This window comes from Cibotium barometz, chromosome 1 (genome assembly GCF_041138505.1).
Source record: "Cibotium barometz isolate CiBa-2024 chromosome 1, ASM4113850v1, whole genome shotgun sequence".
In the NCBI taxonomy this organism is placed as follows: domain Eukaryota; kingdom Viridiplantae; phylum Streptophyta; class Polypodiopsida; order Cyatheales; family Cibotiaceae; genus Cibotium; species Cibotium barometz.
In genome coordinates, this window is record NC_141046.1 from 59,429,727 (window position 1) to 59,454,222 (window position 24,496).

General features: G+C 49.5%; 1 protein-coding gene across 1 annotated transcript in view; it reads left to right on the forward strand.

Annotated features, from left to right (window-relative positions):
• LOC147642246 (uncharacterized) overlaps positions 1 to 24,016 on the forward strand; it is a 40,014-nt gene extending 15,998 nt beyond the window's left edge. The window contains exons 2-4 of the mRNA XM_086804377.1: positions 5,433 to 5,555; positions 23,236 to 23,355; positions 23,446 to 24,016. Coding sequence (XP_086660503.1) covers positions 5,433 to 5,555; positions 23,236 to 23,355; positions 23,446 to 23,507 — 305 coding nt within the window. The 3' untranslated portion in view covers positions 23,508 to 24,016. The remainder of the gene's footprint in view (positions 1 to 5,432; positions 5,556 to 23,235; positions 23,356 to 23,445) is intronic.
• Positions 24,017 to 24,496: the final 480 nt, after the last annotated feature.

A 24,496-nucleotide genomic window follows, 5' to 3' on the forward strand; every position in this document is an offset into this window, starting at 1 on the left:
TGAAGATGCGGAGAATTCGTTGTCAAATTTGTTGAGCCTTCGGGCAATCCCGAAGGCAATGTCGCTAAGACTCTTGATGGTGGTTGCACCACGAACAAAGCCGCTGACAACCTCCAATTACGAGCCAAGTACCGACTGCCAAACTCTTGTGTGCCACCAGCCAAAGAAAGAGTGTGATCTTTCTAGGCCGAAAGCTATCCCAGAGCCTCTTCCAGAAATTTGAAAGGAAGCGTTGTGACCTTGTGACTGCCAATGTGCTGTTGCTGTCGGTGTGCCATCTATCTCAGGCATCCGGATCCTGCGGCCTAGCCGCGCTGTATATACAAAGAAGGGGGCATCCAGAGTCTCCTCCCGATCCGCAGGATCATGCCAAGTCCACTTTGCTGGGTCCCACTGCAGCTGTGTGAGAGGTCGGCACTCCCAAATCCATAGCCGCTATAGTCTCTCCCTGGCCACCTTGGCCGGTGCTAGATCTATGTGCCATTTCTGTGCCGGGAAACTGATCACCCTCACCCTCTGCAAGGTGCAGCCTCTGAAATCCTCCAAGGGAAGCTTTGATCTCTCTAGTCTGCCCTGGAATCCAATAGAAAAAGTGAGCCGACCGTTGTCCTCATTTGCTCCGTGGATCGCCACGAGGATATCGTGTTTGGTAAACACTCCTAGCCAAACTGGGGGGGGGGGGGGGGGGGGGGGGGGGATCTGGAATAGGTGACTGCCACTCCTGAGGGATGGCTGAGTCAATGCCGATACTGAGTCTATCTTGACCCCAAATCCCTGTCAAGCCTCTCTTCTGCTCCTCCAGTGGTAACTGCCTGTGTGCAATCCAATCTCCAAGAGACTTGGCTGGTCCCATGCTCAAGGCTTCCCAGGATACATGCGGTCAGACCCCTAACATGTGGCCACTGGGTAAACAGATCAGGGGTTCCAGACCAAAGGCTACTAAAGCCGCTTCTTTGCGGCCACTGGTACTATCTGTCTGAGGGCTGGCCTTAGATGATCCAAAGCTTGAAGTAAACTGGCTGCGAATCTATCTTCAAAAGCTGGGCTAAAACCACGGGCTCGCATCTCTATGAATATCCATCAGGTACTCTGCGGCCACAGGCCCCCTAGGCTCGGAGTGCGGGCTAAAATCTGGGCCAATAAGAAATCCTTCTAGGGCTCACCATCGGGAAGGAGTCCTCTGATAATCAACTTGCCCAGCAGGGCACGACTCTGAATAGTAGGATCGATGAGGCCAAGCCCCCTCTGCTACGTGGCTGAATGATCACTTGCCATGCCACCTTGGCCCTGGTTGGCCTCCCACCACTACCAGCCCATAAGAAGTTCTGGATCAATCGCTGCATATGCTTTCTCGAAATCTAGGAGAAGCACAATGAGGTCTTGCTCCCACATTCTGGGTGAAGTTGTCGCCACCCAGAAGGTAAAGATGATGTCCAAGATGCTCCTATCCTGAACAAAGCCAGTCTGAGTGTCGTGGATCAAGTCTGGGAGAAAAGGCTGAAGTCTCCTGGTGATGGCCTTGGGAGAGTGATGGGTCTCCACTGCCGGATCTCCAATCTATCACCACCCTCCTTGGGAATCAAGCCCTTTGAGTGCCTCTCTGGCATGGCACCTGTAATCATAATCTCATTTAAGGCAGCTCAAAGGCCGCCTTCCATGAGGTCCCAATGGCGAAGAAAGGAGATTGGAAGCCCGTCTACCCCTGGGAAGTGCCGTCACTGCCTCTGCCGACTCCTCAATCGTAAATGGTGTCAATAAAAAAGATCGAAGAGAAGGGGGAACCACCTCCCTTGTATGCCGCTAGACTCTCTTGCGTGCGTCCACCACCTGTGAAGATGTTGGGTCACCAATGAGGAGTCTGTGGCGATGGCTCTCACCTGGTGGGGGATCTGAAACAATAGCTCCATCTTGGCCACGCAACTTGCGAATACCATCTCTCCTCATGTGGGGTCCAGCTATCTCAAAGAAATCCCCTGTGACTCTGTCGCTTGCCTATGTCTAGAAAGAGGCCCTAGCATGATACCTGTACTCCATCCTCCTCTCCTCTATGGATCTAATCTCTGTGCGAGCGGCGGCTAGCTGACTCTCAATCCATTGGCTATCCGGGGACCTCTCTTGCAGCCACTGTAAAGAGGCAAGACGACTCCTCGAGGGTTTAGACGGGGAATAAGCACAATTTGTGCGGGGGCGAAGGCGCGCCAAGTGGGCACTAATCTTGTCCTCCATGTGGTGCCACTCTATACCAGCACGCGCATATGCATGCTCCGGACTCCATCAATCATAGTATAGGTATATATGTAAGAGGGGGGAAGAGGTACCGTCGCAGAGGTACGCATGAACACAAAGAGCGGCACCTCTAGACTAGAGACTACCATCTCTCTGTCCTGGCCACGATGGGCTGAACATCCAAGATTCATCCTAGCCAGGGGGGATTTGTTGCCATATATATAGGCAGTGATGTGTGTGAACACACTTAGGACCGCCGGGGCACTTTTTCCCTCTTTAGGAGGTTTTTTCCCTCGGCTTGTATATACGCCTATCATTCTAGGGCTAACTTATCTTTGTACATTGACACAATCTAATACACTTTGTGTTGTGTGCATTCTTGCTTCTTCTTCTCCAAGCTGTGTGCGCTTTCCTGCAACCCTAATTCCAACAGTACATCCATATGTTTTCAAGGTACTAGCCCCATTTGGTGAGCTTGTGCATCTGGTCTTTCCCATTATGTGGTGCCTTCTACCCGTCTGGCAACATCTCTATGCCTTTTCTTTGACCGACGTCCTTGTTCTTGATGGTACACATGTGATAGATATAATAAATGCATACTTACCTTTTGCAAAAACTAGATATAAGCTAGTCAACAAACAAGTATGCATCATTCGCGTCTACTGGGTATTCCATGTACTGGCCAGGTAGTCTAGAGCCCAGTGGACTATCACATGCCATAAATCCAAGCATTGTCCACACATAAAAAACAACACACAAAGTGAAAGAAATTCAAACATACATCAGTATGCAGTGCACAAGTAATGATCCTCCCGTTCATGGATTGTCCTACTTGGTTTCATCGAAACCGTGCTGAGCCACCTGGTTCTTGAGGGGAACCTCTTAGACTCTCGCTCAAGGCAGTCTGGTCACTAGGACTGCCCGAGAATTCTTGCATAGTCATCTGGGCCATCTGGTTGCATTGACTGACCGACTATGAAATCCAATACAGTTATCTGGGCCATCTGATCGCAATGATCATCCGATTGCGAAATCCAATAGTCACCTGGTCCATCTGGTCGCAATGACCGCCTGAGTGCAACATCCAATACAATCACCTAGGCCATCTGGTCACAATGACCGCCCAACTGCGAAGTCCATTACAGTTATCTGGGCCATCTAGTCGCAATGACCACCCAACTGCGAAGTCCAAGATATCTGGCATCGTTGCCGTCCAATGGGTCATTTGCAATCGTTGCCTCCCATATACAAATCTCATTGTGGCATCGACTGCGAAGTCCAATACAGTCACCTGGTCCATCTAGTCGCAATGATCGCGTGAGTGCGAAATCCAATACAATCACTTGGGCCATCTGGTCGCAATGACCGCCCGAATGCGAAGTCCAATACGGTTATCTAGGCCATCTGGTCGCAATGACCGCCCGACTGTGAAGTCCAAGATATCTGGCATCGTTGCCGTCCAATGGGTCATTTGGCATCGTTGCCTCCCATATACAAATCTCATTTTGGCATCGTTGTTGTCAATGGGTCATTTGGCATCATTGCGTCCCATATACAAATCTTGCTCCTTGGGCTATCGGGCATCGTTGCCACCCAACTAGAGCATGTCCAAGTAACCATTATAAGTAGAATAATGATCAATTCTAGTCCAATATATATATACAATGAAGAGGGCTAGAGGCACAATCCCTTCCTCTTGAAACTATCTTCATCGCAAGACATCCATACCTGTACTTCAAATACATCTGGACACAATCCCTCCCTCTTGAATCTATCTTCATCGCAAGACATCCATATTTGTACTTCAAATACATCTGGACCAACCGCTTCCTCATAAGGTCGAAGTATACCTGGATAGTTCTTGAAGTACGTCTCTGGGATCCATTTGGTATCCAATAGCAAATAATTCTTGAATTCCAAGAGGAATTTTTTGACCATTGTCCTTCCTCTTTTTCTCACAAAATGAAACTCAATCTGTTCTGACTCTTCCACCCCTGGTGGATCCTTCAAAACAAGTTCCTCTGGGGGTAACCTGTAAATGGTTTCAATTAACTGTCATGGAAAACATTATATATTCTCCAATGATTTGAAAGGTTCAACCGATGACATACATGGTTGATCTTCTTGGTATCTTGAAAAAGGTTCATATACCATGATTTGAAAGGTCCAACCGATGACATACATGGTTGATCTTCTTGGTATCTTGAAAAAGGTTCATATACCATGATTTCCATTTCCTGACTTAAAGGTAAATCCATAGCAATACTCTACCATAGAACATTCAATGGGTGCAATAATCTTGCTAGCTTTTGTCGATCAAAACTAGACCATTTGACAAAACCATTCTCGAACATATAACTCAATGTCCTTTCTCATACTAGGTCAATAAAAAGTAGCTCTCCAAAGGTGTCTCTATGTCCCATGTAGGGAGGAGCATGGCACTCTTCCATTACTTTGGCCTCATCACACATAACTTCATAAGAAACCCTTCACCAAATCTCTATTCTGCAATCTTGTTCCAAGACATGTTTGAAATCCTCTTTGGTAGCATAAAGATCCTTCATCAAAGTGAAATCCATAAGGTAACCCATAGAAACCGCAAGGCTCAGGGGTCTCCAAGATAATGCATCTGCTACCTTGTTGTCTTTGACGTTCATGCTGGCACGACACTGACGTGTGCGGGGGACGGGCACGACATTGACGTGTGTGGGCAAGCACGACACAAACCCCGACTACCCCTTGTCAGGACACTCGTGACTTATCCCTGGACAAGGGCTCACAAAAATGCTTGGTGTCCGGCCATAGGGCCTTGCACTTGTGTTGGTGTAGGATGTTATGCAAGTTTGCTATCTATGCCATATAGAGCACTTGGAGTGCCCCCTCCTGTATTTCGTGTACATTAGCCAAGGTACAAGGAAGTTTGAACTAAGAGAACCCTCTGAATGTGGACCGTCACAGGTCTATCGAACCCACAATTGAGAACATGGTCCTACCACCTCCACCATGGCATGGGTGGAGAGACCTTGAGAAATCAGCGGGCTAAGAATCAGTATTGAACAAACATTGAACTGTTAGGTTATTTTTGCACTTAGTTTGAGAGTACCTAGAAGTGCATGTGTCATGTCTTTCAGTGATATCATGTATTTGGTTTTTAGAGTTTCTTTTTTGAGAGAATCTCAATATATTAGATGTGTTTTACATTGCAGGCCAGGGGAAGAAGTTGAAAAAACCAAAGCCTTGGAAGCATACGGAACCGATCACAAGGTCACAACTGAGGCGGATGCGGGACGAGTTTTGGGATACAGCTCCCCATTACGGAGGCAAAAGAGGTGACTCATGGTTTTTTATTGCACTTGATTTGAGGCTTTAGTTAGTGGAGGTAGTTTTTTTCCCGCTGCATAGCTTTTAGTTAATTAGAATCTCGTGATTCATGGGGCTAATTTGTCTTGAGCTGACTGGCTTAGCTATTTGTTTTCAGTAAATTAAACAGCTTAACATGCTATATACAAAACTTGTGCTTGCAGTTGAGCTGATCATACCGGTCTCATTCAAAGATGAGATTTGCATCAGCAGAGTAGACACCAGTTTTTTCCTCATCATGGCATTGATATATGGCATTCACACCATGGGGACACTTTGAGAACTTACTGTAGTTCCAGAAGAGAGGAAGAATGGATATTTCTAATTTGGGACTCGGGAGGCTCATTACAGAGAGGGTCAGCAGGAGGTTGATTCCAAGACGGCTGCTAGTAGTAGCAAAGATTCCCACCTGTCAGTTTTGGCACATGATTTCTTGGTGGTTTATCCATTTGATGAGGGGTTGTCTCTTCATTGATGCTTTCCACTTTAGCCAATGTAATAGGATTGATTTAATTTGAACACAAGCACAAGGCATGCTTCAATTGCTGAAAAAAATGATTATGCCTGGCAAAGAGGCATGCTTATTGCTTATGTGAGTGAGTAGGTGAAGGGATTGCAAGAGAAAGAGAGAGACTTTATCATAGTGTCCCATGGCCCCTCCCCCTTGTTCACGATTGTCTTATCTAAAGCCCTAAAGACACACCGAGATATCTGTTGACTAAAAGAACGTAACTTTTTGATCAAGAGCCACACCCTTGCATTTCGGTTGTGATTCTTCACTTGTACCTCTTTGGGCTCTATATAAGAATGACCCCTATCTACACACAGTCCTTGCCCGCTCGCTGAAGCTCCCGCCCCCCCCTAGCTCTGCGCACCTTCGTTCCCCCCCCCCCCCCCTTTTGCCGCTGCGCCCCCCCTCTCCTACCTCGCTGCTGCGCCGCCCCCCCCTTCTCGCCTGTTTCGCCCCCTCCCCTCTGCGCCATTGCGCCTGCCCCCCCCGCTGCTGCCTGCTCGCCATCCCCCCCCGCTTCCGCCTGTTCCCCCCCCCCCCCGCTGCCGCCTCTCCCACCTGCTCGCCATCCCCCCCCCCGCTTCCGCCTGCTGACCCCCCCGCCGCCTCGCTCTCATCTCGCCCGCCTCCATTCAGCAGCGCCCCCCCCCCCTCTCCTTCTCGCGTTCGCCGCCCCCCCCCTTCCCTCCTCTGTCGCGCTGCCTTCCCCCCCTTGGGGGTTTGTGGTTTTTTTTTTCCTCTTCGTCATCCGTCTTCCGCCTCTTGGTGTGCAGCCCGCTTCTTGCTGGGGTTTTTCGCTTTCGCCTCGCCTTCGCTTGAGCTTCAGACTCTGATGGAGACTCCTCCCGCCTCGCCTCAGAGGGACTCTTCCGCAGCCCCCTCGCCCGCCCCCGAGGTCATCCCCATCAGGCTTTCTCTTTCGCCGGAAGAGGAAGCGAGCCTCACCGCAGAGGTGGAACGCCTTCAGGCTCACTCCACCATCTGCCGTATAGTCGGCACTCGCCCCAGCAGAGGGGAGATCAGGGATCTACTTCAGGCTCGCCTTCTTGCAGATGTGGGCAAGATCCTTGATGTACAGCTCTTGGGCCGGGGACATTATCAGATCGAGTTCGAGGCTGCCCAGAGCGTTGCCAAGGTCCTTGCCATGAGTCCTCTGGATATCAGGGGTGCTCGGGCTTTCTTCAGGCCTTGGCAGCATGGATTTGACCCAGCTGCGGCGGAGCAGGGAGAGCGCCTCTTCCATATTACAGTTTGTTTCCCTGGTCTCCGCCGGGAGTATCTTCCGCTCCTCTCCAGGCTCGGAGCATTGGTGGGCTCGGTTCTTGAGACGGGCCCCTCAGCAGCTTCAGTGGTGGCCAGAGCAGCTGGGCTACCTTCGGTCAGAGTGTTGGTATCTGACATCTCCTCCCTTCCTAAGGTCATTCAGCTACCTAGGATAGGGGGGGGGTGGATTGATCAGAGAGTGGAGTTCTCGGGGCTCCCGAACCAGTGCTTCATTTGCAGGCAGGTCGGTCATTTGGCCAAGGCCTGCCCTCGCAGGAGACCTCGGCCCTCACCACAGCAGCAGGCCACGGATGGCCCGCCCACAGATTCGGCTCGGCAGGTTGCCTCAGGGACACCTGCTCAGGCCACAGAGACCTCGGAGTGGCAGCCTGGACAGGGGCGCCGTCGAGGGAGACAGCCACAGCAGCACGCCCCGGTACCGCTGCAGCAGCAGCAACAGTCTCAGCCTCACTGGGTTCCCGTGAGGAACAGATTTGCTCCCCTTCAGGAGGAGACCCCTGCAGCGACCGAGGACCAGGAGATGCCAGCTCCCCCTCCTTCACCTCCCCCACACCCATCCCCTCCCACCGCCTCGCTTCCACCTTCGCCTCCTCCCGTCCCCGCTCCGGCCTCGGCAGCGGCTCCCTCTCCTCCTCCCTCGCCTCCCCCTCCTCCCCCTCCGCCCGCCTCGCCTTCCCGGGAGGTTCTGGCAGCTCCTTGGCGCTCACCTGCAGTCCGGAGGGCGCTGAGCACTGACCTCGCTCGAGCATCACAGAGGAGACCTATGCCGATTAGGGCCTCACGGATTTCATCTATCCGCAGTCGGCTGAGTCGTCTCGGCATTCGACAGCGCTCGGCGGCGTTTGATTATACCTTTACACGGCTTTTTGGAGCAGAGGGCCCCCATGAGCCAGCACCCATCCGAGTGCATGTAGTGATACCCCCGGCCCGCGGGGAGGAGGCACTAGACTCAGCGGTGGCCTTCTCGTTCCCTCTATGTGGACCTTGTGATCGGGAGTGGACTCTAGAGCTCGCTCTCAGCACGTTGAAGACTCAGGCAGTTGAGTTTTCTCACCACATGAGCGACTTGGAGGTTACAGATGTGCTAGGCCGACTTTGGGAGTTGGCTCATTTTGTCTTGGATCCCGAGGGAGTGGATACATCCGGGATTCGGCATTTGGTCGTGCGCATAGTTGCAGATTTGGCACGCGACCCAGGATATGTGAGTATTCACGAGGTTACTATGTCCGAGCAGGAGGCAGTCGTCATGGGTCACAGCCACTGGCGCCTGATCCGGGATACTTGCAGTACACCGGGTGGGCAGACTCGCAGCCGTTCGGATGGGGACTACTCTCCATCCAAGCCGCTTGCGAAGGCCCGCCGCACGGCTGAGACAGCCTCCACCTCAGTAGGACATCCATGAGGATCATCTCATGGAATGTACAGGGCCTTGGCGGAGCACACTTTATACGCTATCGAGGCTGCTTGAGGCAGGAGCTACAGAGATGCCTGGTTGGTGGCAGCATTGACATTCTGATGATGCAGGAGCATCACTTGGGTGAGAGCAGGATCCGGAGATATGGTTCGGTGATGCCTGGTAGATGGGATACTTTCTGGTCTGCAGGGTTTGGTCCTTTGGGAGGACAGGGAGGAGTATGCATGGTTATTGCAGATGCATGGCGGCAGGCCATTGTGGATCGAGGGATCATTGTGCCTGGTAGAGCACAGTATGTCATTCTGAGGATACATGATGAGCTATTGGGTGTGCTCAACATCTATTGTGGATCGAGGGATCATTGTGCCTGGTAGAGCACAGTATGTCATTCTGAGGATGCATGATGAGCTATTGGGTGTGCTCAACATCTATGCGCCCAATCACGCTAGTGCCAGAGCAGAGTTCTGGACTCAGGTTACAGATGCATTGCCAGAGGCCGCACATTGGTGTGTTGGGGGAGACTTCAACATGCTTGAGGACCCGGCAGATAGGGTGGGAGGCAGTCATGTTACAGTGCACGGCACGGAGCTTGCAGCTTGGGACCGGTTTTGTATGACATTGAGGATCATTGATGCATGGCAGCATGGGGCTTTCTCCCGGTCTCAGGACAGTCTTAGTTTCTCTCGGTCGGATCGCCGGCAGGGAGGGACTAATCTATCTCGGATTGATCGCTTTTATGTGGGCGATTGGTTGGGGGAGCGAGGGGGCTCCGTCGGCATTCTTGCTGGCACCTCATTTTCAGATCATGCGCCAGTTATACTGACTTTGGAGGAGGGGACACGGGAGCCCAGCTTGCAGTTGAGGATCCCAGAGAGGGTACTTGCAGACCCCAGTCTCGCTGAGGACATTGAGAGGATCTGGCATGATAGTCAGTGCTCTGACCAGGATGCAGCGGGCCAGTGTGCCCAGGGACTCATTGATCTTAGCTCTTTTCTTCACGCTGCAGCTTTGACACGACTGGGAGAGATTCGCGAGCGGGAGCAACGGCTGAGACGCAGCCTTGCTTCGCTACAGCGCCTTCAGGAGCAGCAGCCTGCATGTGAGTGGGTGGCGTCCCAGCTGAGCCAGGCACGCCAGGAGGTTAGAGAGGCAGAGGAGCAAAGACATGAGTTTTATTATCGTCGTCAGGCCTCTCAGTGGACGCAGCTTGGTGATAGAGTGACTGGGGAGTTTTTTGAGATCACTGGACCCCGTCATGCGCGAGCAGGGGTTCGCCAGCTTGGTAGACCGGATGGATCGATAGCTACTGAGCTCGGGGAGATCAGAGCCATTGCCACTGCTTTTTATCGTGACTTGCTTTCAGCGGAGCCAGCCACTGAGGATCGAGATGTATGCAGACAGACAGTGTGGGCCCATGTGCAGAGGAGGGTCACAGACCATATGCGCACAGTTCTAGGTGCGCCTCTGTCAGAGATTGAGCTTGCCGAGGCCTTGAGGGTCCTGCCGCGACATAGTTGCCCAGGGGAGGACGGACTGACGCCGGCCTTTTTTATGCGCTATTGGGACCTTTTGGGGCCAGGCCTCCGCAGGGGCTTTCAGCATGTTTTGGACACTGGGGTGATGCCGCAGAGCTTTTCAGAGGGCTTGATCTATCTTATCCCCAAGGGGGAGGGAGTATCGGATGACATTCGGCATTGGAGGCCTATTACGATCCTCAATACTGTATACAAGGTCTTGGCAAAGGCCTTGAGTTTGAGGATCCAGCCCTTCCTGGGGGAGTTGATTCATGCTACTCAGACAGGATTTGTCAAGGAGCGCAGTATCCTTGACAACATCTTTACTTTTTGGGAGGCGACGGCCCGAGCTAGGTTTCTTGGCGAGGACTTGGTCGTGATGCTTCTCGATTTTGAGAAGGCATACGATAGAGTTGATTGGGGATTCTTAGAGGGCACTATGCTGCGCCTGGGCTTTGAGCCAGGATGGATCAGAGGGGTGGCAGCTTTGTATTCCACAGCTCGCAGCCAGGTGCTGATTGCAGGAGGTCGGGGGCCGAGTTTTGAGCTGACCAGATCAGTCCGTCAGGGGTGTCCTCTCGCCCCTTTCCTTTTTCTCTTCTTTGCGGAGGCTATGAGTATGTATTTGACGGCAGAGGAGGTTGGTTTGAGAGGACTTCAGCTCCCAGTCCGGGGGGAGGATTTGCTTGATGCAGAGTTTGCAGACGACACGGGCTTATTTTTGCATGGCCAAGAGGCCAATCTTATTCGGGCAGAGCAGTCGCTCCAGGTTTTTAGTGCAGCTTCGGGAGCATTGATCAATTGGCGCAAGACAGTGGCCTTTTGGATCAGTAGTGCTCCCACTCCGGCATGGAGTCCGGACCCCGGTTTTAGATGGATTCCTTCCGGCACAGCAGTGCGGTATTTGGGATGCCAGATTGGCCTCGATTTGTCACCCGAGCAGCAGATTGCCCCGCTTCTTCTGAGCATTCGGAAGAAGCTATTGTATTGGAGTACAGCTCGACTATCCTTGGCTGGGAGGGTGGTGGTGGCAAATCAGGTGCTGTTAGCGACTATGTGGTACATTACGTCTTGCTGGATTTTCTCGAGCTCTTGCATCAGCCAGGTACAGAGGCTGATCAGGAACTTTCTGTGGTCTGGGCGGGACGGTCAGCCAGCCCGGGCAAAGGTTGCATGGGCAGTTATTACACTTCCGTTGGCTCAGGGCGGTTTGGGCATTATAGATCCAGTCGATCAGAGTAGAGCCTTATTGGGGAAGCTTATTGTTCGGGGGTTGCTTCCAGGCGCTGAGCGTTGGAAAGAGCTCCTCTTGCAGCGACTGCAGGCCCGGGCGCCTCCTGCAGGGGGTACTTGGGCACCAGAGATTCGCTGGATATTCATAGAGATGAGGAGGACAGGCCTCAGTAGAGGATGGGAGGACAGATTTGCTTTGAGTATCCTGCGAGCTTGGGAGCTACTGAGACCGGGGCTCTCTCAGCGGCCTCCGTCTTGTGTTGAGGAGCGGGCCAGGCAGCCGCTCATCTGGAGCCCAACGGTTCGTACAGAGCAGGGTCATATGCTGGGTTCTCGGCCTCGTCTAGCCTGGGGACCTTTAGCGGCAGGCCCAGCTCGTAGTTTTGGAGACTGGCAGGCTTTCTGCAGTCTACCAGAGGCGACCCAGGTGGAGAGGCTGAGTCACTTCAGAGGGGGGTTGATTATGAGGGATGATATTCGGGAGGCACTTACAGAGGAGTGGTTCACACCTCTCGAGCCAGTGGCCCCACGGTGGATGGGTGCCTTCACACAGTTGGAGATCCTGATTGCTGTCAGAGCTAGCACTGAGGATGGCAGATGCCTCTATTATGAGATTCAGGATGAGGGCCGACTCCAGAGAGTGGAGGTGGAGTCGCCTTTGGTTGCAGAGTGCACCTTTCAGAGGATTCGGGTAGTGGCTGCCGCTTCTCGGAAGTGGCATATTGACCCCGACCCTGCTGACGTGCTCCCGGATTGGCGCATATGGGCATATGCAGCGCGCCCCTTGGCCCGGCTGCAGTGGGACCCCGGAGAGTACGAGTGGCATGATCCTTATGCATCCCTTGAGGCCACAGAGATCACATTTTTCCAGTATACTGTTCGGCTGGGACGGCATATCTTGACGGCGAGGAGGACGGTTTCTCCAGCGGCATCGGGGCATTGGCGATTGCAGGGACTATCACAGGAGTTCCTGGAGGATTTCTGGGCTCGGCTCTGGGCTAGTCGACAGGCCCGCAGGATCTCGGCTTTTCAGTGGCTGGTCGCCCACAGGGGCTCAGCAGTTGGCACTTGGCTTGTTTACAGCGGTCTCCCGGCGGCCTGCGTCCGATGCGGCCACCCTATGGAGACACAGCGACATTGCCTTTGGGACTGCCCTCAGGCTCAGCAGATTTGGCTGCGGATGCTGCGTATTCTGGCCCCCCTCTCTCCAGAGGGTATGTTTACGTGGGGTGCCGCTGCTTGGTCGACTTCGTCAGGGCCTGCTATGGGCTATGAGATGGAGCAGGGCAATCAGGCCATCCGCTTTATTAGGGGCCAGCCTCGCCTGGTTCCGGCACCGGATTACTCGTCCGCCAGCTGGACACAGGAGAGGGATTTACGATGGGAGCTCCTCAGCAGCCTCACCATCTGGTTCACCTGGAGGGCCCGGTGCTTCACGGCCTTTGAGGGGAGATTGGAGCCACCAGCAGAGACTGTTCGAGGGATTTGGCAGGAGTTGATCCACACCCTGCGAGGACAGTACGACCGCATCCGGGGAGACTCGGATGAGGCGATCTTACGGCGCCAGGCCTTTCATACCACTTGGCGCTGCGGCCCGTTCTACACCCTACACACGGGATCCCCCCGTTGGCACTACAGGCCTCCTGTTTGGCTCTTCCCCCCCCCCATTGTATGATTTAGCCGTTCAGTCCTTTAGACTGATGTTTGTATTTTGCAGCACCTAGGGAGAGTCTCCCGGGCTGCCATGATGTATTCACTGCTCTTCTCTCTGTTAGGAGCAGGAGAGATCTCTTTTGTAGCCCTACGGGCGTTTTTTACATAACTAATGAAAGGATCTTTTCTCGGAAAAAAAAAAAAGAATGACCCCTATCTTGGGGCAATGACACTCAACTTTCCTCTCGATTGTCTTAACTTTCAGTACTAAGTCTTCAATTATATTTTATAAATATAATTAGACTAGAAAGTCCTTACAGTGCTATGAGATGCTCACAACTGGACCGAATTATGGCCAACTGAGGCCACGTAATTTTCGAAGGTTCCGTCGTGGCACGACCTGCTGTCTCCCCCCTTCCTGTGGTGCTGCATTCGCCTCTCCCCCCCCTTCCTTCTTCGCCCCCCCCCCCCCCCCCTCTCTCTCTCCGGTAGCCGGTAGCCTCTCCTCCGTTCGCTTCCCTCCCCCTCTCCGTGTGCGCGCACCCCCCTCTCCCGTAGCCGTTTTTTTCTTTCTTTCTTCTTTTTATTTTCTTTCTTTTCTTTTTCTTTTTTCGTTTTTTTTCTTTTTTCTTCCTCTTCTTTTTCTTTTTTCTTTTTTCTTTTTCTTTTCTTTTCTTTCTTCTTCTCTCTCTCTCTCTCTCTCTCTCTCTCTCTTTCTTTCTTTCCTTCTTCTTCTTCTTTTCTTTTCTTTTCTTTTTTCTCTTTTTTTTTTCCTTTTTCCTTTTTTCTTTTTCTTTTCTTTTCCTTTCTGCGCCCTCCACCCCTTCCTTTCCTCTCTTCTCCACCATCTCTAGCCCGTCCTTGTCTCTCCGGCAACACCCCCAGGTTGTGGTTATTTCTTCATTGTCTCGGCAAGTTTCGGCCTCTTCTAGTCTTCGCCCCCAGGAGGACTCCATGGCAGCCGCTTTGTCTCCCCCGACCAAGGCCACTATTACCTGCCTTTCGTTTTCCGAAGCGGACCTGCAGCATCTCGCTACGACTGTCGCATCCCTAGAGGCCTCCACTCTGGTATGCAAGATTGTCGGTAGCCGCCCCGCGCGTGGCCAACTCAGAGATCTTCTTCAGGCTAGCCTCCTAGGTGTGCCAGCAACGATCGCAAATATTCATCCTTTGGGACGTGGCTACTACCAGGTTGAGTTCGACTTTCCAGCGGCGTCTGATCTTGTCATGTAGTTGAGCCCCGTTGCACTACGTACGATCCATGCCTTCTTTGCACGGTGGCAGTCGATTCCTCATCGCGACTCCGCCTGATTCATCGCTTCTTAGAGCCGGTGGAGATGACCATTGCGGCCTTACCAGTGAGGGCTCTCCCACCTGAGTCCCTAGGCGGGCCCCCCAAGATCTTGGGGCAGCTTGTGGATTATAGTTTCTTCCAGTGTCTTCCGACGGCGGAAGAGACAGAAAGGTTCGAGGAGACCATAGCCCCTATTCGGGTATGTGTGGTCTTCCACCACTCCAAACCCTCTACGCCAGAGAATGGCGCGATGATCTTCTCTTTCCCCTTGAGCGTAGCCCCCGAGACAGAGTGGGATCCAGAGTCGGTGGCCGCTACCATACAAGATCAGACAGTTGAGCTATTGCATCATGTGTAAGATCTCCGGATCACCAATGTTCTTACTGCCAGGATGGAGCTTGGTGGATTAGCCCACAGAGACCAGGGAGGGGAGATGGTGACCTCTAGCCTAGAGGTGCTGCTTTTTGTGTTCATGCATACCTCCCTCTCTCCCCTTCTTACAGATACCTCCATTGTGATCAATGGAGCACGGAGTATGCATACTCTCATGCTCGGGCAAAGTGGCAGTACATGGAGGGCAGGATCCACGCCCACTTGGTGCGACTCCGCATTAGGAGCCAGGACAGATTGTGACTATTCCCCGTCTTAAGCCCTCGCCCAAGACTCTTCGAGTGGAGGGCGGTTCCGGTAGTTCCGCCTCACACAGAGGTTGATATGAGGATTGTCTCATGGAACATTCAGGCCTCAGTGCTTTCAGAGACGAGGCGTCCTTAGAGGAGGGCTGCATCGTGCTATGGCGGGGGATCTATCGACATTCTTTTCCTCCAGGAGCACCATCTTACTAAGGGGCGTACCTGCCACTGCGGGAAGATTCTACCAGGTAGGAGGCATACTTTTTGGTCTCCATCCTTCGGCCCTTCAGGGACGCAGGGAGGCGTGTCTCTTTGTCAGTGAGCAGCTTCTACCGTCTGTGGGATCAGGAGTCATAGTTTTAGGACGTGCTTAGTGGGTTACCATTCTGATTGGAGAGGATAGCGTTGGCTTCCTCAACATTTATGCCCCGAATGCAGTTGCAGGTAGAGCTATCTTTTGGAGCACTGTCCGACAGGCCCTTCCCCAGGCTGATTTTTGGTGCATGGGCGGTGACTTCAACATGATAGAGGCAGCAGAGGACAGAGTTGTAGGTGGGCCACTGTCTCTGGGGTGGAGTACTCTGCATGGGAGGAGATGATACTGATTCTTAGGGGATAGGTCCCTTGGCATATTCCAGAGTTTGGGCGCAGCCCTGGGAGTCTTAGCTTTTCTTGATTAGATAGGCGGATCATGCCCCAGTTATTTTGTCCCTTGAGGACCCATGGAGGCATGATAGACATGCGAGCTCCAAGATTCCAGACAGCCACATTCAGGACCCTGAGATTTGTAGCCGGATTGAGTAGATATGGGCGGGTCTGGACTTTTCCTCAGGATTTGCAATGTGCACTTTGGATGAGGGCCTTGGGGAGGTCAGTATTTTCTTGCAGGAGGCAGCTCAGAGTAGATTGGAGGGATTTCGAGAGCAGGAGAGGAGTCTGAGGAGGGGCCTAGCCTCTTTACAACGTCTTCAGGACAGTTCCTCGGATAGCCTGTGGATTGATAGTCAGATCGCTGTTGCCCGCACGGAGATTCGGTCCATTGAGGAGAGAAGGGTGGAGTATAGATACCATGCCAGGGCCTCATTTTATACTCAGGCCGCTAATAGAGTTACCGGAGACTTTTTTTGAGATAGCCGGCCCTCACAGGAGGAGAGACGGTATTTGCAGGCTACGTGGCCAGGTTGGAGTTATTGTTTTCAATCCCCCGCAGGTAAGAGCCATTGCCACGGATTTCTTCCAGTCTCTTCTCACTGGTGCCCCATTATCCCCCCAAGTCATGGATGGGCGCGAGAGTCTGGAGACACACGAGAGAGGTGGTTCCCCCCTCCCTTTGGTCTTTCTTATTGACTCCTTTCACTGCAGAGCAACTGGTGGAGGCGGTGAAGGCATTACCAAGGGGCAATGCCTGGGGGCGGATGGGCTTCTTGCTTCTCTCTTTCTTCGCCATTGGGACCTCATCGAAGGTGGCCTTCGCGCTGCCTTCAATGAGATTATGCTCACAGGTGCCATGCCAGAGAGGCTTACAGAGGGCTTGATACATTTGATTCCCAAGGAGGGTGGTGATAGATTGGAGATCCAGCAGTGGAGACCCATCACTTTTCTAGGGAGATTGAGCAGACAACTATCCTCATCTGCTCCATAGACCGCCACAAGAATATCGTGTCTGGTGAACACGCTTAGCCACATCGGCGCGGGGGGGGGGGGGGGGGGGGGGGGGGGGGGTTCTGGAGTAGGAGTCAGCCACTTCGGAGGAATAGCTGAGTCAATGTCGATGCTGAGCCTATCTCTACCCCGGATCCCTGTCAGGCCTCTCTCCTGCTCCTCCTGAGGTAACTGCATGTGTGCAACCCAATCTCCAAGAGACCTGGCTGGTCCCATGCTCAAGGCGCCCCAGGATATGTGCGGTCCGGCCCCTAGCATGTGGCCACTGGGTAAATGGATCAGGGGAGTCCTGATCAAAGGCTACCGAAGCTACTCCTCTGAGGCCACTGGAACAAGCTATCTGAGGGCTGATGATCCCAAGCACGAAGTAGACTGGCTTTGAATCTGTCCTCAAAGGCAGGACTAAAACCACGGGCTCGCATCTTTATGAAGATCCATCTAGTACTCTGCGGCCACGAGCCTTCAACGCTCGAAGTGGGCCAAGAGAAAGTCCTTCCAAGGCTCATCGGGTTGGAGTCCTTTGACAATCAACTTGCCCAACAAGGCACGGCACTATATAGTTGGATCAATGAGACCTAGCCCCCCTCTGTTACGTGGCTGAATGATCACTTTCCATGCCACCTTGGCCCTAGCTGGCCTCCCATCACTTTCGACCCACAAGAAGTTCCAAATCAAACGTCGTACATGGCCAAAACAAGCCCGAGAAAAGGCCCAGCACGAGGTGATGTACCACATGGTGGCAAGCAATACCTGGTTCGCCACCACCACTATGCTTGCTAGGGATAGCCTCACCGAGCTCTAGTAGAGAAGCTTCTTCCGAATACTCAGAAGAAGTGGAGCAAGCTGCTGCTCGGGAGAGATATCAATGCCAACCTGACAACCTAGGTATCAGACTAGAGTGCCCCTCAAGATCCACTGGAAAGCCTCAACTGGTCGTCAAGTCGGGGTGGGTGATGAGCCTACCCAAAAACCACACGACTTGTGCCAGTTGATATGTGCTCCTACTGCACAGCAGAAAATCTCTATCGCCTCCGCGAATCTCTGGAGATTCCTAACATCTCCAGCAAGGTAGGTTGATGTGTCGTCTACGAACTCTGAGTTTAGCAGATCCTCCTGCGTGCGCAGGGGAAGGTGCAATCCTTGAAGTCCAGTCTCCTAGGTAGAGAGAGCACTACTCATGGCCTCGGTAACAAATAGAAAGAGGTAAGGTGCCAGAGGACAGCCTTGTCGAACCGAGTAGGAAAGGGGGAATCTGTTGCCTCAGGCGACCTGAATGAGAACCTGGCTATGAGATGCTGAATAAAGTCCTGAGACTACACAAATCCACTCCATGGGGAATCCCATCCGGTTCATAGTGCCCTCTAGAAAGCTCCAATCCACCCTATCATAAGCTTTCTCAAAGTCAGGGAGTAGCACAATGAGGTCCTGCTTCCTGGCCAAAGCTGTCGCCTCCCAAAAGGTAAAGATGTTGTCCAAAATACTCCGATCCTGAACAAAACCAGTTTTAGTGTCATAGATCAAGTCTGGGAGGGAAGGCTGAAGTCGCCTGCTGATGGCCTTCGCCAAAATCTAAACTTGTAGAGGGTGAGGGTGATTGGTTTTCGGGCACGTGCATGGCACATAGATCCAGCACTGGCCAAGGTGGCTAGGGAGAGATTTTGGCGGTTATGGATTTGGGAGTGCCAACCACTCATGCGTTTGCAATGGGACCATGGAGAGTGGATGTGGCATGATCCCACAGATCGGGTGGAGACTTTGGATGCCCCTTTCTTTGCATATATAGCGAGGCTCGGCCGCAGGATCGAGATGTCGGAGATAGATGGCACAGCGGCAACAACAGCACACTGGCAGTCTCAGCGAGAGGTCTTCCTAGTCTATTAAGACATGATTAAAATTGAATACAAGAACTAAAGATAATTATAGAGCGGAAAGCTGAGTTGTTTGCATTGAGACACAAGGCCTTGTTAAATAGGGCCCGAAGAGATACAAATGAAGAGGCACATCCCTGATGAAAGGGTGTGACTCTTGAATGAATAGTTATGTCTTTTGGACGTAGAGGTGTGTCCTTTAATCAATAGATGTGTCCCTTTGAAGAGACGTGTCCTTTGATGATGACCCATGGGACAAGGTGTGATCCTTCACTGGTGTCCTTTCAATGATTAAGAGTAATTAAGGGTAATTAAGTCACAATCGTGACATTCCCTCCCACTTAAAATAAGATCCATGGTTATATAAGTGACTGTTGTTGGCGACAGAACTCTTGAAGTAATTTTGGGTACTGTCATAGATCTTCATCACTTTGCCAAGTTGAATCTGAATCATCCAAGTCTTTCCATTGTACTAAGAATTCTGTAATAATCTTCTATCGAGTTTCTTTCTGTCATACATCAAGAATCTTTTTTGTCGTACATCAAGAATCTTTTTTGGGATTAAGATCATATGCTCATCTTCAATCTCTTCTGAAATATCTGGAATAGGAGTAAGGAGTCTTTGGCTCAATTTGTCAGTAAAATGAAAGCATCATGACCCAGATAGATGGAATAGATGCTAAGATTAGAGATAAATATGCACCTACAATACTCATAAAAAGCATGCCAGAGGAATATGGTGCACTTGTAACCACTCTAAAGAATCTACTTGAACTTGTACAAATTTCTTGATCCATGATATGTGAAAAGTTGGATGAATCTTTCCCCATGAAAGTGGTAACTCCAACTTATAACTCAAAGGAGAATTTTTCTTAATAATCCGAAAAGGACCATAGTAACGTGGTTGCAACTTTGGAAAAATTGATTTCACTGTTTTATATCGATGAGGAGCCATGAATAAAAGAACCATGTCACCTTCTTTGAATTCATCATGTTGGCGATGTCGGTTAGCTCCTTATTGATATTGTTCTTGAACTTGAATCATCTGATCTCAAACTTGAAGAAGAACATCTTGCATTTCTTGAACTAACTGATCTGCTAATGCCACCTTGTGTTGAAGAACAAAGTTTGATGGTACAATTGGTGTATGACCATAAGCGGCTTGAAAAGGACTCATTCCTATTGCTGTGTGATGAGAATTATTGTAAGCAAATTCCATCAATGGTAGATAATGCGAGACTGAATATAACGTCGAAGCATCTCTTCAAGAATTTGATTAACTCTTTCAGTTTGGCCATCTGTCTGTGCATGATTTGTGCCAAGTGACTTAAAAAGTGAAGTCCAAAAATGTCCTGTAAACTTAGGATCTCGATCTGAAATAACGGACTTTGGCAACCCATGTATCTTGAAAATGTACGGAAGAAATAATGAAGCAATATCCAGAGCTTGAGCTGTCTTCTTGCATGGTATAAAATGTGCCATCTTGGACAATCTGTAGACCACCACCATTATCTGTGTATTACCTTTCGAAGAACAAGGTAAAGATGTAATGAAATCCATACTGATACTTTCCCAACGTTCATTTGGTACTGGAAGTGGTTGTAGAAGACCAGTTGGAGCTTGTCTACTGGCTTTCATTTGTTGACAAGAAAAACATGCTGTAAGAAACTTTATAACATCTTGCTTCATTTGAGGCCAATAATAAGAAGTTGTCAGCAACCGATATGTCTTGTTGATACCAGGATGAGTTGCATAAGGAACCTCATGATGTTCCTTTATCAAGAGTTTACACATACTTGGGTTATGAGGGACACAAATGCGATCTTGATAATATAATAATCCATGGACAAGAGAATAAGCTCCATAAATCTTCAAATCAGAAGGACTAGAGTGTGGAGTCGTAATCACTTGAAAAGCATTTGCAAAATCTCGATCATCTGCATAATGATCCACAAAAGCTGCTGGAATGTCGATTTGAACTGTAGAAATCGCCATTGCTAAGGCTTGAGGCATTCGGCTAAGAGCATCGGCAACCACATTGGAAAGGCCAGGAACATATTCAATAGTCATATGGAAGTTTGTCAGATACTCCACCCATCTGCCTTATCGTGCATTCATAACTGGTTGGGTGAAAATATACTTTAAGGAATGATGATCTGTCTTCACAACAGAATCTGCTCCCAGAAGATAATGTTTCCAGGCTCAATAAGCATGAACAATTGCCAAGAATTTCTTATCATACACTGGATAACGTTTTTGAATTGCTGAATGTTTATGACTGTCAAAGGCGATGGCTCGGCTTACAGAATTTTTATATCAAAATAAGAGTTCTCTTTAATCCTATGTTTAAATCCCATGAATATTGGTAAATGAATAAGTAAATACTTTGTGAGAGAAAATTCTACCGTTTCATATTCTCTAGGATGGTAATGAGAAAATTCAGAAAAACTATCGAAGTCGGAATTTTAGATAAATGATTAATTTATTCCTCATAGGAATTCATGAGTAGTTTTAAATTCAATTAAGCAAAATACTCAATGAATGAAATTCAATAAAGTAGTAATTGAAACATTACCCTTCGAGAAAGTTAGTTCAGGGAGAACCTTTCCAGACTCAAACCCTGAATCAGACTATGACCAAGACTTAATCTTCTTCGTCAGTTTGAAGAAAAGACGATGTGACCAGTTCAGGAAAAATTCACTCAAATCACCCACTGAATTTGAAATCAAGTTAAGACCCTTGATTCTGATCTGAGGATCAAGGTTACAGAATTCAGGAAATTCTGTTGGAATGAGAACTGCGCCAGTTGCAAGATCAGAAGCATCTGTCATAACTTCAAAAGGAAGATTGGGGTCTGCGATTGCCATTACCGGAGTTGTCGTCAATGCCACCTTTAGCTTATCAAAGGCATGAGAAGCATCATCTGTCCATCGGAAAGCAAGTGCTGATTTCAAAACCTCTGTCAAAGGTGCTGCAATTTCTGAAAACTTAAAGACCTTCCTGTGATAAAAATTGGCAAGACCCAAAAACGATGGATATTTTGTGGTGTCGGCCAATCTTGAATAACTTGTATCTTCTTAGGATCAACAGAAAAGCCTTCAGTTGAAATGATGTGCCCGAGGTACTCTAGTGATGCCTTGAAAAATTCACTCTTTTTTGGGTTGACTAAAAGTGCATTATCTTGTAAAACCTGGAAAACTGCATGTAGATGCTTTTTGTGCTCATCAATTAAAGCACTAAATACCAGAATATCATCCAGCTAAATAATCACGAACTTGTCCAGAAATGGTCAAAAGATATCATTCATGAGACTCATAAAAGTTACCGGGGCATTGGTTAACCCGAAAGGCATGACCAAATACTCATAATGTCCATACTTCGTGCGGAAGGCAGTCTTGTGCTCATCACCTTCACGAATACGGATATGATGATATCTGGACTTGAGATATCTTGAAAATCCACACGTCAAATTCCCGGTCACGGGATGTGGGTATGGCAACTTGGATTCAGAAATAGGCTGGAGGAGCAGGAGCTAGCACTGGAGCAGGAGAGGTTACAGGTACGGGAGAGGTTGTGTCCTGAATATAGCTGAACTCGTATGGTCCCTCAGCCGTAAGCCACCACCGTAGGAAAATTTACTGAAAGACGGTGAAGTGTGTCCAGCGAATATGAGTTGGTGTTTTCAGCCCGTGTGTTAATTAGCATTAATGTTCTTAAGTATGCTTAAGACTGTGGATTAGTACAGCAAGGCTTCTGCGCATGCAACATTGGTATTAGAGCATTCAGGCTCAGCCCACTAAGCTATGTCCCAAGGAAGGTGTAGAGTTTCAGCAGGAAGGATGCAGCAAGGTAGTAGATGGAGTGGTTTGCAAACAGGTGAAGCTAGAGGAAGCAATCCCTGAGGGTAGGTACGCAGACCCAATACCTCAGTAAGCCCTCAGATCAGTCCCAAAGGCCTAGCAACAGGCATGATCAGTTCCGGCAAGTGACCCATTGTTGTGTCAAGATTAAGGGAAAGCAGGCATAGGGACAACAATGAACAGATGCTGTGTTCTTCACCAAAGACTTGGAAGTGGAGATCAGGAGTGAAGGTGTTCAAACTAAAAACATCAATCTAAGTCAGTAGAAGTCAAAGTCAGAAAGCAGTAGCAGTTCAAAGTCAAATGCATGGAGGAAGGATGACCTGGTCATCAAGTTTAGCAGAAGGGAATGCCAGTGCACGCTCGTGCTATGGCTAACCCTGTGCAGGAACAGTCTTAATCCCTGATCAGTGTAGCAGTTAGGACAACATATAGTGTAAGCATCAGTAGCAGAAGCATCATCATTAGTGTAGCAGCATTGTCTACATCATCAAAGTCATCATCAGGCATCGTCTGCTTTGGGCACTCGGGGGCCTGAGCCTAATTGGTTGTGCATGTTCTCAACTTGCATCATACCTGAGCACACTTACACATTTGGGAACAGTAGGCTTGTAGATGCAAAAATGTGTGCATTTGCATACATGTAAAATTGAGTCTTCTATTAAATTAAGGCTTACAGAACGTTCAACTTTTGGCATTTATAGAAACTGCTTTTCTTGTGCAGAAATTTGGGATGCCCTTCATGCAGCATCAGAAGCTGATCTGAGTCTTGCCCAAGTGATTGTGGATAGTGCTGGCATTATTGTCACCTCAGAAGATATGTCGACCTGCTACGATGAAAGAGGTAGGGTTATTTTAAAGTCCCATTTAATTATTTGTTGCTGTTGCCTGCTATGCCACTCAAATATGCTCAACTATGATAATACTTGTGCAGGTGCCAAGTACGACCTTCCAAAGTATGTTTTAAGTGAGCCTGTCAACTTGGAAACTCATTGATTATGGTCTCTATAAGAGAATATAGAGTCTTTTCCTGAAGCATTCATAGCAGGCCAGCCTTGTGAAGGCGATACTTCACATTGTGCAATTTTTGCATGCAAATACTCTGGGTTTAAGGAGCTGAGATACATAAATATGTGACCCAATCTAACGTGCAGATTAAAGCAGATCAAATAGGTCCTATAGGTAGTGATTTTTGCAGTTCCAGGATTGAAGTCATACAACGTCTTCCTTTGAATGTATGAAGGCCCAAGGCTTCTGTCATCATTGATCATATCGGAGTGGCTGGTTAAGCAAGAAGACCTGCTTCTTAAAAAGGCTTCTCTTTTTTGTTTTTACAATAATGGCCTTGTATTTTCCACCTCATCATGATTCCCTGGCCTGTCATGCTCATGGGCTTGGCATCCATATACTAAAAAACTGCATCATAGGAATGTACTAAGTATTTGACGTGACAAGTACATCTCAAGTATGGATATAACTCCTTCACACATGAAGGCTTTTCCTTCTGTTTAAGAAAGGCTTGAACAAGTTCTCAATGTTCTCTAAATGTGGTTCACTTCTCATTGATACATGCCACTTGTTCAACAGTCTTTTTAGTTCTCTTTGTATGCTCCCTATTGGTGAATCGAGGTCCATAGACGGGCACGAATGATTTTTGAGTCTTGCACTTCTGGGGTTTTATGTAAGGCTTTCGCAAATGGCATGGGTGAACGAGTTAATTCTGTATGCTATGCCTCAAAAGTTGGACAGTTGGGATTAGCATTTTGATGGTGGGCAAGCTGTTGAACATCTCGGCCATGGTTCATAAAAATGAAAATTGTGGATGTATTTTTTTGCCAAGACTCCAAGAGGGGTGTGGATGATTGAGAAATGTTTATATAAATCATAGTTGGGATTTGAAGTGGACAGGTGTATATATTACTTTCTTTGATTGCTTAGTTTTAAGTTGCTAATCAAAGAGTGTTGTGTCTTTTTTTTTACCATGC